General features: G+C 40.0%; 1 protein-coding gene across 4 annotated transcripts in view; it reads right to left on the reverse strand.

The window, feature by feature from the left end:
• Positions 1-217: 217 nt before the first annotated feature.
• Positions 218-16,240, reverse strand: part of VPS13B (vacuolar protein sorting 13 homolog B) — a 484,859-nt gene continuing 468,836 nt past the window's right edge. For 3 of the 4 annotated variants that reach the window (XM_068932943.1, XM_068932942.1, XM_068932944.1), the window contains exons 59-62: positions 11,213-11,389; positions 8,552-8,654; positions 7,653-7,902; positions 218-2,383 (exon numbers count right to left, since the gene is read on the reverse strand). In XM_068932943.1, the coding sequence (XP_068789044.1) occupies positions 2,138-2,383; positions 7,653-7,902; positions 8,552-8,654; positions 11,213-11,389 (776 nt within the window). In that variant the 3' untranslated portion in view covers positions 218-2,137. The remainder of the gene's footprint in view (positions 2,384-7,652; positions 7,903-8,551; positions 8,655-11,212; positions 11,390-16,240) is intronic. The other variant, XM_068932945.1, reaches the window with a different exon arrangement.

The following is a 16,240-nucleotide window of genomic DNA, read 5'->3' on the forward strand; positions in this document are numbered from 1 at the left end:
ACTTTTCAGCACGTGTTTTGGCAAGCTACTCATCAGTTTTTGCTTCCAAAGGATTGTCATGATCTATTGTATTTTCTGGTGTATGACAAAGACCAGTCACCTACTGGAATCTAATGGGGTCTATGTGAAGTTTGTATGGTGTTATTGTCATTGTTCTACGCAATGAGCTGCTCCAGTCACTTGTACTGAATGACCAAATATACCTCAAAAACCCAAGTACTGTAGGAATAGTTTTATTATCTTTAAACAATCATCTCATTATATTACAATTTATGCACCATATGCAAAATTAGAAGTATTAAACTATTTCCATAAAATATTCAGGAATGAAGACTATATATATGTACATATTTTTAAATAGTGTTACTCAAACAATGACTAAGTAAGTTATTAAATCACTGTATCAAATGGTGACAATGGCTAAATTCATTTCACATTCAAGAAAGGACAAGTCAGATTCCAGGCTTCTGCATTCTCAGTACACAAGAGACAGGGCTTTTAGATGCATCTTTTAACAAAGCAGAACTCAAAAAAAACCAAAAACCAAAAAACAAAAAAACCTATTGCAATTACTATATTCTTATTTACTGTGCATTTGGTCATACCTGGTATGCATAGAAGATGATATTAACTAACTAAAGTATAGTTACTTGCTCAAAATGATTATCAGATTATATTCCAGTCTTAAAGACTCCAATTCTGGCCATGTTCAGGAATCCCCAAAGTTTGTGTCCGTAAGTATTTAAAAAAAAAAAAAAAAAAGGGGGAGAAACGTTACACACAGTTTAAAAATAAGTAAGGTTTTTTTTGTTTTGTTTTTTTTAAATAAAGCTGCCATAGCCACATTTGGTTTAATAAAGCAATTTAGCCATGCTGGGAGTGAGCAATTTCTTGCCTACTAACAACCTGTAAAACATTTGAAAATAAGATATGTAGCTCATTTGTCTTGAATGTGTTTGCTTAACATACATAGTATGCTGAAGTGCATCATGATAGCGATTAATGTAATTGGAGCTTGTGGATCCATACTTTTGGATCAACTTGAAAAAAAGGTCTCATTTTTTTTGCTTAGCACAAATATATCTGAAAGGTCCTGTTTCTAAATAACCGTGTTCTTATCACTTCAACGATGATAAGCATAAAAGAAATTAGGGCTTAAGTGAGAAAAATGTACTAGCATAGTGGTTAGGAGATGAAGGGCGCGATACCCAACAAGGCTACATGCAGCACCTGCACTTCTTTGTCACAATGAGCTTATAGGTTTTTTTTTTGGTAGATTTGAAGGACGCTAAGCTCTGTTTCTTAAATTTTTTTAAACTGCAGATTACTGACTTCCAAATAACTACCAGACAATGCACAATGTCATACCTACGATGAAAGTACTTCTGAAAATTTGATGGTGGCCAAAATAAAGTTTCTGTATACAGACAGTTTTAAAAATAAATTCATGTCGTAGTTCGCATTTTGTTCTCCAAACCACACAAAGGCACTAGTTTACATTAAGGACTAATGTCCTGCAAAACTTCAGTCAAATAAAGGAAGCTATTTTAAGGTTAAAGTGGTGCTAAAACCCAGCTGTCACTAGTAACTTTAAACAGCCACACTGGGTTTTTCAGATTTAGTGGGGGAAAATGTTTTGCCTTAGGACGTACATGTTGGGGGGGGGGAGGGGTGGGAGTATATGTGTGCAGGGGGGGGTGGTGGGGGTGGCCTCAACCTTGAGCTAGTTTTTACAGCTGAGTTATAAACCTAGTTTATAACAGAAACTGGCAGACCCTAAAATATGATATAGTAGTACTGATATAAATTTTTGTGTATGGAAAAATGTGTCTGTGGCCTCAAATTTTCCTTATTCTTTGGTTTTCAGTTATTGAAAGGGCAAGAGATTTTTGATTCAGTTTGTAGTCCAGTACTGTCCCTTTTCATTTTATTTGTTTGCTAGGATAGGCTAGTGCTTCCAGCACTAATAGCTTGGCTAGGGAGCAGGAATGTTAGAAAAGCTATTAATTAGGCTTAATTTTGTTACTGTCTCCTACCTCCTCAAAAATTATGTGTATCTCTATTTAATGCAGATTACTGCATAGAAGGTATTACTTTCAAAATGGTAAGCTGCTACTCTTCTTGCCACAAATATTTATTAATTAAATCCCTTCCTCAAGGCTCTATTTTTTACCATTGTGAACTTACTAATGAATACTTGGGCAAAATTTGGATCAACTACATACTGATATGTTTTCATTATAGTTGGAAGGTGTTCAGTAGCCACAGCTTGCGAGGCTGGCGCAGAAGCGGTGCCAGGAGTGAGGTGGTAAGACGTCTTCGTGACGTACTCCACGAGGCGGTTGTACTGCTGTTCTGATAGTCGCTCTCTAACTCCATCTGCCTGGAATTAGATAACAAAAATGATTACTGAAATACTGACAGAAACTGAACTGAATAGTAAAAAGAAAGACAGTAACTTAAACATTACTTTCTGTAGTTAAAAATCTCCCCCCTCGACATCTTACAGTAGCCACATGGACATTTTCATCAGCAGAGCTCTCCCATACTTTTGTGATCTGTGGATTAGTTCTCTCCTTTGATATTTTGGATGCGTCCACGCTAAGAAGCGCTAACTCTGCCATAGACAAGTTTAAGCAGTATCTTCTGAGAATTTCAGGGATGGACTCAAAAGTAATCTTTATAACAAAGAGATCAACTTGCAGACAGGAAAAGCGTCCACTTTCAGAAAAAGGCCAGTAGCTCCTGGCAGTGCTTATCAGGCAGCAGTCCTAATTAGCAAACCTTTTTCTTCACAAAAATATAATTAAAAAAACTGCAACAGCCCACAGCCATATCTGAGAAGTACTGAAGTCTTCAACTCGATTTAGAACAAAAGGGTTTGAATCTACATTCCAGTCGAATGTTCTAACTATGAGGGCATATATCCATCTGTCTCTGGTAACAAAAAAGCCCACTTTGGGTCAGAGCATCGACAGCATTCCTTTTTTTTTTTTTTTTTTTTTTTTTTTTTTTAAACTAAAGGATTTCACTAAAGATGGTTTGAGTATATAATTTATGTAGAAGAAACTGAGGCATCTGCAAAGATGCCTTTTCCATCACCATGAGTTTGAAGGACTGCTTTGAAGAAATCCCTATTTGCAGGCTGAAATGTGTAGCGGGTCAAGGCTCTGTTAAAAAGAGATGCAAGTACCCCACATCTGTTGGGAAAAAGAACAGTAAAATCAATATTGCCAACAGAAAAGTAGCATCTACCATATGGAGCCAATCAGGCAAAATATTAGATGAAAAGCCATGGGCAAACCTGGCTCTGGAAGCTCAGTCTGCAGTGCCCTTCTTTTGAAGAAGACATTGGAGATGAGTAGAACTGGTGTGAGAAGGGAACGCATGCAAGCAGGCATCAAGCTAGTTGCATGAATCCAAAACAATGTATTTCAGAAATATCACCTTGGATACAACAGTGGCATCATTAGCAAAGGCATTCAGAATAGAACTTATTTCCCAAAAACGCGAACGACAGAAAAGTAGAAATTATCCTGGGGATAGGTTTTGATGTGTCCTTATTTGCTCTTGGAGAATTGCTGACCACCGTCATTTTTGCAGAGTTTATAATGTCTTTGTTGGGTGCCATACAGAAGATTCAAAGACTGTGCTATTTTCTGACTGTCTTTAAGAAGGTACCACAGGTGCCTCAGTAGAGGTGATGATTTTCAATCATCAGGGCCACTGGGCTCAATTTAACATCCAGGAATAATAGCTTGTCACATCCCTGGACCCTAGGGCTCATTTTAAACCAACCATCACCTATCTATCTGAAGAAAGAATTAATAAAAGACACATAGTGACACACATCACATCCAAATCAAAACAGTCCCCCCCCCCCCCCGGGTCATTTACTATGCCTTTGGAGATGGATTTGCTGAGCAAAAAGTAGAAGCACTCCTGTTTTCAATCAGCACCACAAAAATGCTAAAGGAAGCAGGCACATGAACAAACTCAGGTGCTCAAAGTTTTATCCTATGCTTAGAAACAGTGAAAAAATGATGAAATGGGCAGAGGAGAGTGTGGTTTCCATGAATGACCTTAAAGGGAGTAGAAAATGAGGAGGCAGACTGCTGCAGTGGACACATGGCTAACACTGGACAATGGCGTCTGAACCATGTCCTCAGCCTCGTATCACAGAAATAAAAGTATCTATCGCAGCAGTGAGTCTGTTTTACCAGTTGAAAGGAGAGAAATATGTTAAAAGTAGCATCTGTGTAAACTAGATTGTAAGATATAAGGCAACTCTTGCAGGCGGATGACTCCACATTTTTTTCCTGATTTCTGCTTCTAGGTAGGTAAGCCCAGGGGAAGCCGAGGTTATAGCTCTGACTCCACACTGACCAAAAGATCAAAGCTGTCAGAGGAGATGGAAATGGTGCTGGCACCATTGAGAACCCATTCCTCATTCAGCCCCGGGCCATATCCCACAGATAGCAAAATTATTCAGCAGGAAATATTAACTGCACTTGGATGGTCTTCCAAAGTAACTGGGACTCTACTTGCTTCCAGATGACTTCATCTGTAACCATTTGCTTCTCCAGCCAGTTTCAGTTTAGCTTATACTGTCAAGACAACAACAGAAACTTGGAATTGCTTTTATTCTACTTTTTGCCCTAAATTGGACCTAACAAGGTCACAGAGTACTTTAAATCCCTATTCTGAACAATTATCATGTTAATAGCCAAAACATTATATGGATCCACACGTGGTCAAAGGTTGCTTAACCCATCTGCTAGAGAACTCTTAAAGACAGCGTGTCTTTTCGTATTAACAATTTTGGGTTAAAAGAACTATAGAAGTTTTCTAGAATTCCACTCTCCTCTTTTAATGGCTTGTAGAGAATATTCTTCAGCAATTCTAACTAAATCCACAGCAGCTATCATATGCTGTATAATCTGGATGCCTACATAGCACTGAAGACCTGCTTTGTGCACGCTCAATGAGTAAGAAAGTCTAGGTTCTTTGGTTTTTTTTTTTTTTTTTAACTGCTCTGGAAAATCCAGACTTTCAGCTCCAAAGATGATATATGCACACTATCATGAAATCCCTGTTGCAGATCATCAGAAAGAAACACTGCAGTATCTGAAATTCCCGGGCCCTTCAGCTTTTTGCTGTCTTCTTGATATCATGAGCTATAGCAAGAGCAGCTGGAAGAGCAGGCTTTTGGAGTTTGACGTGTGTCTGGAAGCAAGCAGTGCCTCAATTATCTCAAGACAATCCAAGTACAATTAATGCTTCCCTTTCAATAACAACGTTGTCAGTGCCAGAGTTTTCAAGAATTCATCAAGTATACTCCTAGCCAGATGGATTAAGTTATATATTGTGGAGATGAACAAGCCATCAGGCAAACCTATTGCTGAAGGAGTCAAAGCATGCTCTATAACATCTCTGGTGATTACAGCTGTAGAATAACGCATGCTTTGTTTCCTAATAGTTCCAAGAAGCTGAGGAGAGGGAAGGGGAGAAACTGTTTTGGGCAGAGCTGAAACAAAACTTTTTGGCAATTATTTTTGGTGAACAATAAGGCAAAAAAGAAAGTGGATTTTATAATGTTGAAAAGAAATGTTTCTATTTATTGTTATTATTTCTAGGATTTTTTACTAAATTAACCAGCAAAATAGATCAAATTTACATTTGGTTACCATCAATCATCATCTCTGTTTGGCTAAACTTATAACATTTTGGTTGACCCAAATGGGCGTTTTTCAGCAAAAAATGTTGGGCAGCTCTGCTAATGTCATCATGTACAGAAGTGTCCGCACTTCAGCTGAGGACATCTGCAATGCAACCAGACGACCTACCACTGGTTTATAACAGTTAGGCTATTTAGACGTAAGTCTGTAGCTCTGAGACTGCTAATCCACAAGCCACAGCTTGCTGCTCCTAAGGCTACTTTCCCTAGTCATGTTCAAAGAGTATTCACACAAGCCCTTGTCGAGGAGCTGAGGGGCCCGTCAGCACCAGCGCTGTAGAGAACAGCCCCGAGCACCGCAGAACTGTCATCCTCAGCTGCAGAAAAGAAATTACAAAGTATGAAATTTCCCAGTCCACTAAGAAAAAAAATAAATGGGAACATTAATTGCAAAAGAACATTACATGACTCTAGGTAATCACCAAATGCTTTTTGAAAGCTTTTGGAATCTCCTATTGTGTAGCTGCCTTAGCACAAAAAAAATTAAAAACTGTCTTATTCCTGTCTGCCGTACTTTCAACTGCTCTTCCTTAGAACATATGTCTTTAAACATTCACGCAACCTCCAGCATCAATTTGTGCACCCTGAAAGCATACTTATGCTAGATCTGTTTTTCAGAGCATCAGTATCAGGTTTCGCTGTCTTGCCATCACTGACCTCACTCCATCCCTGGGGTATAGGCACACTTCACGGCTTTTACTCATGCCATACACGTTCATTCTCAAGAGCCTGTGTTAGCAAGAGAGATGATTGCGCACTAAGGTTGGTTGGCTCAAGGCTTACAGCTGCTGCCGTTGCTGTGCCACTGGAGCAGGGCTCCTCTTTTTCTCTCCAAAACTTCAGAAAGAAATGTATGCATTTGGTCCAGTACCTCCAAAGCGAATCATATCTGCCATGTGTACTAGCATGTGTATGTGGGAATGACGGACTCTGTGCACATGCCATGTAGGTTTGTGCTTGTGCACGTACCGGAGCCATTTGTCCAGAAGTCCTAAATACTGATATATTCCCAGCTGCAGCAGCTGTGGGGACTCGAGTCAGGCTCGTTGTCCCTCACCTTCCCCTCTCCCAGGTAGGCCCCTCTCCCTTGTCTCCCTCTTGCAGCCACCACCTCCCTTTGGGCAAGCAGCCCTTTCCCCAGAGCAGCAGCCTGCTCCACACCCCTTGGATAAACAGATACAAAGACAACAGCCACCACAGCTGCTATAGTGCAATAAAAAAAAATCTGAGCTGGAGCTAAAGCCGGGGCTAGGATGGCTCAAAGATCTTTCAATACGAAGATGAAGACGTCATGCTTTTACTGGCAAACACTTGGTGCGTCCAGTCTCAGCAAAAGACTTGATCCATTTTAAGTTGAAGTCTTTAAGTTAAAGTGTTCATTTGGAAGAAATGGAAGATGTACGGAACTAAATACAGCTAGTAGCCAAATAAGACCACCGCATTAAACGTGGCAAGATAAGAAACATACCGCAAGGAGCCCTCACCGGCATCACTGCACTGTTAAAAGAGAATTCACAGAAGATTAAGAGGAACTGTTCTCACTGCGCCTTTGCAGGCAAAGGGAGCACCTCCAGCATGCCACACAATGACCACCTCATGCACACGAAGCTGGTCGTGGGAACCTCTTCAGAACAGAGGTGGTCCTTACCAAGATCCCAAACTTCCTCTCTTTTTCCCTCAGGAAATTACTCGCACAGATTTTTAAATTCCCTAATCAATAACAGGAGAGAAGGGAGGAGACACTCTGTTTTCATCCAAACAGTGACAGAGTCAACAGTGAGGTGTGGGAAAACAATGGGTGCCTTGGTTTGGGACTTAAACCTCCGGCCTCCTGACCCAAAGGTGAGTATTCCCATTGCCAAAAACATCACCAGTGTAGCTTTATCTTTGAAGGAAAATATTCCTCGGCCTTTACCTCCAAATCACAAGGCACTCTTTGTTGTTTTAGCTGCACTTTCAGCAGGTTTTTTTGCTGATCATCTTCCAGACAGTCGATTTCGGTCACGGGGAATGCCTGCTGCTGTGTATCTTCACTGAGGCTGACCACAAAGAGCACCTCTGAGGTCAGCAGCAAGCAGCCTTCATGCTGCTGGCCTGATCCACTCACAATCATGACATCTAAGGCCATATGGACTTCTGGCCTTCCTAGAGATTGCAGCATTTTCCTGCATTATCAAAAAAAAAAAACAAAAACAAAAACCCAAAGAACATCAATATTATGCACTGGCTATTTAAGGACTTCTTTTGATCACTAACGTTTTTACTTAAGGCTGTAGCTATCACTACAAATATAAAATAAGCAGGCGAATATCCTTTAAACCTCCTTTACTGAAAGATGTAAGACTAGAGATTTACAAGATAAATGTGAAACTGTTATTTATCAAAACTCTTTAATCATTCACTGCAAAATTGGCCTAATAACCACACTAGGTCAGCCGATTTCCCATCCTAATAGAAAAATTACCCTGAGAAGTGGCTTACAAATTCAGTGCAGAAAATAAACCTATCTTCACTAACAGCTGTTTCTGGAGATGTGCAGTATTTTTCTTGGGCTCAGTGCAATGATAAATAAGTAAGAACTCACTGAATGCCATTAAATAAAGATCAGCTCTGTAGTTCCAAAGCTGGAAGCAGATCAGCAGCCCATCATTTGCAGATTGGGTTTCTATGCACTACCTTTGTGTTTAGTGTTCCCAAACAAACTGCCATAACTCAGCCTTTCCTAGGGAAGCAGCCTGTTAACTTGACTACAGGCCAGAACCTATTAATAAACAATGTGGATGTAAAAATGAGCAAGTGTCTAAATAATTTTACCAGACATATTTGACGTGGCTATTTGGAGCCTGCTCAACATGTTGATCATTTGGATGAGAGCGCTGCTTGGGAAGCTGAGAAAGTCCAGCTCCATGCAAAATACCTGTGGTAAGAGAATTCAAGTTTTTTACTAGTTGTTTTCTACAAAACAGTTACATGTTGCAGTGATGTCATCTGTTTAGAGCAGTTCATAAAACAGTGCAGATCCAAAATGATGTCACATCTTTGGAAGCTGTAGTCAAGATAATTCATTAAATATTACAATGCAAGAGTTGTGCACTTAACCCCAGTGATCTCGCATTAGCAAGAAACAAAAATCCCACTGAATGTTCTTAAAATCAGCCATACACTAGCAATTAAGAGCAACATAATGCTCCTGAGAGCCATCATTTCAGAGTGGGATCGGACACATCACTTACTTACAATTTATGTATAAAAAATCAAGACCATTGTTAACTTTCTTGCTTAATATTAAAATACTTCCATATACGTGTCATGATCGGTACAAATTAGAAGGAAAGTTTGCCTAGATACTGTATTTAAATGTTCAGTTACTTAATCCAGCTGTTAAACACAGATCCATATACATTTATGAGATCTCTCGAGGCATCTGGTTTATTGTGAATTCTTCTTAGTGCCAGCACAGATTGGAGACTACAAGAAGCAGTTAAACAGGTTTCTAAATCGACCATCCAAAGCTGAAGATGATACAGTACGGGTGCTTTCAGATGGCTTGTAAACTTTTAAAAATGAGGTAGTGTCACCAGAAAGAGAATCAATGATGGGTTGCAAAAAACTCAGAAATAAAGTAGTTCTAGAAATTTTTGCAAGATAGATAGAACCTAGGGTAAGCAGTAAGCACCAGTGTTATACGGTTTAGTGCAAAGTTACTCTTTAAGTAAACACAGAAAACTTATTTTGTCTAATTAAGCATTCCATTGAGGCAAAAGGCATTTTTGCATAAGGCTGTCAATAACTTGGATTCCTTTTTACACAATGGACAATAATTTAAACAAAACATCAGCGCTGAAAAAAATCCTTTAATTTTTAACACACATGTTGATGGTAATACTTAAAAGCAGCATCCCAGTTGTAGCGGTTGGCTTACCGAGGTTCTCAGCATTATGTGAGTGAAAATGTCATTTACAGATGGAGAAAGAGAGAACATGTGTTTATTTCTGTGTGGTCCCCCACCCCTTGGTCCCCCCAAGAGGCACGGTCCCACTTCCAATCCAGTTGTGGGTAAGAGTTACTCAAACTCTTAAGTGTTTTCCTCTCACGCACTGTTAGCTGTTATTGATACAGTTTTTATGTTTTTTCCTGGCTAACTCTTTCTGTCACATGCTCTTGGAAAACACGATGTGTTGTATACCATATCCGCAACGAAAAGTGTCCCTCTACTGTTACGGGTAAAGACTGCATTGGAATTAACTCTAGAAACTGTAACTCCACAGTCAACAAAAAGAACATGCAGATGGCCCACAACAACCCACAAAAGACAGTCAGTTTCTGATTTTACAGATATGTGTTACACACCTATGGGATGCATAATTCAGCGGGAACAGTAATTATTTACACTCATATATATATAGATAAAGTCAAGACAATTATTTTAAATCATTGCAGAGTGGACAGAGTTATCTAACAACCATTTTATTAAATTAAAATAGTCAGACGCTTGCAGCAGGTATGTTATTAACTTTTTTCTTAAACAGACTGCTTTAAGGAATGAGTTCTGTATGTAAGGGGAGGCGTGGAAACAATATCCTAAACTCAAGCTCCAGGAGAACTACTCTTATTCTAACCAATATATCACTAAAAATACATCATGATCAAGGACTTTAATCTTCAGGATTTGTTTACTGTAATTAGTGAAGCAAAATTAATGATATATTTACAGTCCTCGTATCATCAGGTCTCCCTACCCTTCTTCCCTCCTCTTTTTTTTTTTTTTTTTTTTAATATCCAGAACAGCAGCTTAGATTTCATGATACTGAAAGCAAAGAAATTAGTGTATTTTGATATTTTATCTTTTACAGTTTTTAGTGGCTCAGAAGCATTTACATCATTAATCTGAAAGGTCTGACCACTATTGCCACTAAGGGCTTAGTCTAGCTGCCTCTGGCTGCTAAAAGGATATCTGTGTCTCTAAAATGAAGACACTCTTCTCGCAACTCTCCAGTTTAAAGCGGATGTTCCCACTACACAACTCACTTCCTTCTCCCAGTAAAATAACTCCCTTTTTATTCAGAGATAACACAACTTTTTCCTTGCTGTAACAAAGCAATCTCAAAATAATGCTCTAATTGGGTATAATGTTGCTCTATTGTATTTATGTCAAGATCACTTTTGCAGCACATATGTTTCTGCAACTAATTCTACTGTATTCCAAGAATTACTTCATGGTTTCTGCATTCTGTGTTTCTGGTGCTGCACAAGACTGATCCGCAACACAAGAGAGAAGCACTACGGGATTTTTAAGAAAAAGAGCACAACACTCACTCATAACTATTCAGCTGAAGCATTTCTAAATCTTTCCCTAAGTCACACAGCCACTGAGTCACGTAGGTTGACACAGCAGGTTGCATTTGAACAGGTCTGTATTTTAAAGGTCTGCTCATGCACATTTAAAGGGAGATGTTGGAAATCAGGGTAACTCACCATAACCTGTCTGGGAGACAAGTTCAGCCGCACCTCCAATTGGCTTTGTAAAGACTCCCATAATTCCCTTTCCCACTCCGGAGATAACACCTTTGGCTTTGTGCCCTGCTGAAGCTTGGGCCTCCGATATTTTCTGAAAATTCTGCATCGGCTGATCTACAATACCAGCAATTGCGCCTGAAAAAACAAGAGCCCCCAGTAATTAATGAAGATTAATACCCCAGAATAAGAGGAAATCTTACTCCTGGAGCTGAATGTTGTTTGGATTACAGACTGTACTCCACTCGTCTTACACAGCTATTTACCGTGCACACAAACAATTAACTAAACAACTCCTTAGCTTCAGTTTAACTTAAATCTCTACTTCCTTTTTATGTACTTTACTTTTTCAAAAATTCAGATCACTTAACTCAACAGTAAGTTTTCGTCTTTCAACTACTTTCACTAAATGCTTTTGTTGAGTCGGTATAATTTAGCTCATTCTGTGCTGCAGTTCTGAAAATGCTGGGCTTGGAATAAAATCCATCAGTTTTAGGACACTTTAGCTGTTATGGAAATGAGATTTCTGTGTAAGCCTGAGATTGACTCCATGAGAATAAAAACTGCCTGTATTCAATAGATCATTTTTATATCCTCTTCCACTGCCAGAAACGTTCATAAGCTAATGCAACTTTTGATATATTACTAAGATTAGCAGAATTAGACTTGGGGACTTTTTGTTACTTTTTTGTGAAAACGATCATATTTTACTTTAATGTGCATGGGTCAAACTTTTACAAGTGACACAGTGACCTTCCCAGCTTTTAGTATCAACAGAGAACTTCAACTTAAATCTTCCTAAATGTAAACAGGTATGTGAGGTGGTACATTTCTTTGATCTTGAGTTTACTCTAGCCACTTAACCACAGACACGTCTCTAGTTATTGCAGTTTTGATAGATAAGCTATTTGGAAATTGCAAAGAGTACAATGATTGGATAAAGTGACATCAGCTAGAGAAAGGCCTGCCTGATCTGAAGTTCTTTGCTCGGTGCAAAGCAACTTTGTGGGCTCCTCAAAAGCTCTCAGTTTGCAGCTTCTGCTGCAAATATCAAGATAAAGCAATCATTTAAGGAGCAGAAGCGGGTGTCACCTTGGCAACCAGGCGTCTTTACTGCAACGCAGTCATCTTTGAAGAGTCTGCTTTGTATGTGGAAGCAAATCCCAGGCATAATTCCACCGAGCCTGACAATCACAGCAGAGGGATTTGGCCCCACCTGTTTACCAGAGTGACACGCACTAGTCAGCTAGCCGCTAACTGGTTTTCAGATGGCTTTACTTACTGTTTACTGGATACACGGAGAAGTCGCCGACTTTGAACAACCAGAACTAATATCGTACTGGTACACTGGTATTCGTCCCAAATAAAAGACGAGAACGAGAAGCACACATTTCCCCAGATCCCCGTTTGCTAGCATAGAACCTATCAACAACTCACATCATAACTTGCAACCCCCATAAACGTCTCTCCTCTTAGAGATACTGCTTCCATCTTTTGTACGGGTATTATTCACTGATAATTGTATAGTGTTTCCTCAGAAAATGTTGGTCTATTGTTAATGTGATACTCAGCTTTTACTCACCGAAGCTGAGTGCTCAGCTCAGTTTTTACTCTTTGTACCACAAAGGCTATGAAATTTCCTTAATTCTATGCCACGGAAATGACACAATTTTCAGTTCAAGCCTGTTTCATTAGTACTTACCAGCTGCTCCTGCTGCTTGACTAAAATAATACCTCGACACGGCATTACACAATTGGGATTGTTCATCCAGTCTTTTCTTTTGTACAGTTGTGATGCATTTGAAGGCATGAAACAATACTGGGTGTTCTGCTAAGTTACAGTATTACGTTACCCTGTGACCTCCCTCACCCTATCTATCGAGGTCATCCACAGCAACTGCACTTTCCCGACAGAAGTTATTGCCTTATTAAATGTAATCCACCTAAGTCCTAGCACTAGTAAATTATTTACTGCAATACACTTGAGCAATGTTATAAGGTAATAATAAATAAGAGCCTACTCCAAAGGACCTGTGGTATGCTCCAGGCACTTCTCAGCTGGAATTAGGCCCAGAGGACAAGGAAGCAGAATGGAAACTGCTGTGACTGTGTTATATAAGATTATTTATATAGTACCCAAAATAATATAGAGCCTAATTAGCCAGTTGTTTAGTACTTCCACTCTTTCTGTTATTCTGCCATTTTATGCATGCTCTGAACTTGTCTGTGAAGCCACTGCCCTTTCATTCTTCAAATCCTTTTACAAATCCTGCCCTGCCTGGTACCTGCAAAAAATAGGACCAATGATCTTGCTTTCCCTCTGCACTCACCCTTTGCAGTCTCTTATGTCAAACTGCAACTCACTGGCATAACTCATTCACATGCTGTGGTCACACCCACAAATCTCATAAGAAGCTATAAACTTACTCCTTGAACTAAGCTTTAGCTCTCCACATGCCTGTGGCTGGGTCCTATGACCCCTGGATAGGGAAGCCAGCTCCGTGCAGCTCCTTTCCTGTGTGCAGCATGTGTGGGCAAAGGCAAAAAAGGTCAAAGGCTGAGCAACCTCAAAACCCAGCAGCAGCGAGATAATGGTGATGCTTATGTGAGGTTCACTGCATCTCCTAGCACCAGAAACTGTGCAAACAGGACGTCCCCTGGTATACGTGTGGGTCCTTGCTTTCTAACATAAAGTTGGTGGAAGAAGCACCACGCCGGATGGACTCACCAGAGGAGGTCTCTCCCTGCATTGGAGCAAGTATTAGGGAGGCAGAGCATGAGGTACACCTAGCGCTTCCTCCCTTCCTCCTCTCACCCTCACAGCCTGGAGACACCTACAGTGTCCTACTGTCACCCCTGTCCTTTCTCCTTGATGCCCCTGCCCATTCTTACTGTTTTTGATAAAACAGTTCCCCAGTTGCTTTTCCTCCTTACTGTAGGCTTTCAATTTTATATGCATGTCCACATATGTACACACACATTATGTATGTATAAAGAAAACCCCAATAAAATTAAACACCAAAGCAACAAAACAAAAACATATTCTTCCATTACTGGACCAAAGAGGTTCCAGCAACACCAAAACATCTGCTAAACATCAGCTGGGGTGCACTCCAGTTAATATATGTTGCTCAGTATTCATAAAAAAAGATACTTTGATAACTACAAAATTCGGACAGTTTGGAGTATGTCACGGTATTACTTCAAGAAGAATTTGATTACCGCACGCAACTGATTCCTGCTCAGAAAGACAAACAATGTTTGGTGAACGTGGCAAAGGCTGTTCTTACACAAGTTAGCAACGCTCAGCTCGCTTGCGGCAAACTCCTGCAGACCAAGAAATAATCGGAAAAAATCCCCCGCTCCCCAGTGCAAAACTGTCCATGCTTTGCCCTGAAGTTGGAAGCTAGCAAAACCGAAACCATTTTGCTTCCCTTATTTTTTTTCCTGTTGTCCTGCTGGATTGCTGCAAGGCGTCTACGTTCTGAAAATACGGTGGGAAGGCAGTCCCCATACAGCAAACATCTCATGAAAATACAGCTAAAATAAAAGACCACCTGTTATTTTAGAGTTCAGTGTGCATTAATACATTTGCAGAATTAGTATGTGGAACAGGCAAGATCGTCAGGGTTAAGAGTGCCTCTTACTATCTTGTTCACAGGCAGCCAAACGTAAAGCGACCCTGATAAGTCCTAGCTGCAAAACAACAACAACAACAAGAACCCTTAATAATATCACTCTGAGCTTCTGAAATCCAGGCTTTACGGTGTCTAACGCTCCAGACACGCTGTCAGCCAGCAATACTATCAACTCATTTCACTGAAGAGCAGCAAGGAGAAAGTTGAGTGTATAGCACTTGGGACATTGCGAAAAGCTGCTTCTCTAATGTTTGTCAGCTTTCCAGTTACTCAGAAATGCTTAGTTTCCTGAAGGAAGCTACTTCGATTTGATATTTTTCACTAGGACCAGCGGTTGAAAATAAAGCTCATCGTTCAATATTCTCTTTTACGCTGCTGCTATCAGCTATTATTTTAGGCTTGACCCTGTCATGCAAAACGCAGAAGATAACTCCTTGGCAGAGAGTGCCTATCATCTAAACATTTTAAGTACAATTTCACTACATTTTTATCTAATTGCATAAAAGAAAAACACACCTATCATAAACTTTTGCTTCTTCTCACATACAAACGTTACTAAAAAGACCCAGAAATCTCCCCCAAACTAGAGAAGAAGAAAACAGCCAGCCAAAGATAACAATCAAATCAAACAACACCCTGACAGTGCCTGAGTCATTTAAAACTAGACAGGACAAAGCACTTAAGAATGTACCACAAGGAACAACTTGCACTGAGGAGGAGACAAGAGTACATGATTTTGGCCCTGAGTCAGCAAAGCTCTTAAGCACATGCTTAAGTGCTTTGCTGAATTGGGGCCACCATGAGCCCGATTTTCAGAAAAATCAGAAGTGAAACTATTTTTTCTATGCGAATACCACAACGTTATCAGGGATTCGAGCGCTTGTACGTGCCTGTGCCTGGGCACGACCTCTGCATTTGCAATTCTTTACGCCGCTTGCACGATCGCAATGGCTTTTGCAAACACGACAGTACCTTGACTATCTGTGCTATACATCATCTTCACACTTCTCAGTCCTAAAATTATAAAATCATAGACATTATGGACCCTGCGAAGGGTCGTGCTATTCGCGTTTTTGTACTCATCCGAACTCTTCATTCTTGCGAAGGAAAATAACATAGCAGCTCTGTTTTGTTTCGTTACGTATGAAGAACCTGGAGGTATTTTTAGAGTAAGCATTTTTATGTTTACTCTAAATGTGCTGGTGAAAGAAAGCAGCACGGTGGTACCTCCCTTCAACGCCAACTGTTTTGGGGGGATAAGCCGCAATATTCATTAAACCAAACGGTCAGGAGAGAAACAGCTTTCTGACGTGAGTGTAAAAATTGAAATGCATGTCTATTCATAACTTAG

The sequence above is a fragment of the Struthio camelus genome, chromosome 2 (genome assembly GCF_040807025.1).
Source record: "Struthio camelus isolate bStrCam1 chromosome 2, bStrCam1.hap1, whole genome shotgun sequence".
NCBI classification, from domain to species: Eukaryota; Metazoa; Chordata; class Aves; order Struthioniformes; family Struthionidae; genus Struthio; species Struthio camelus.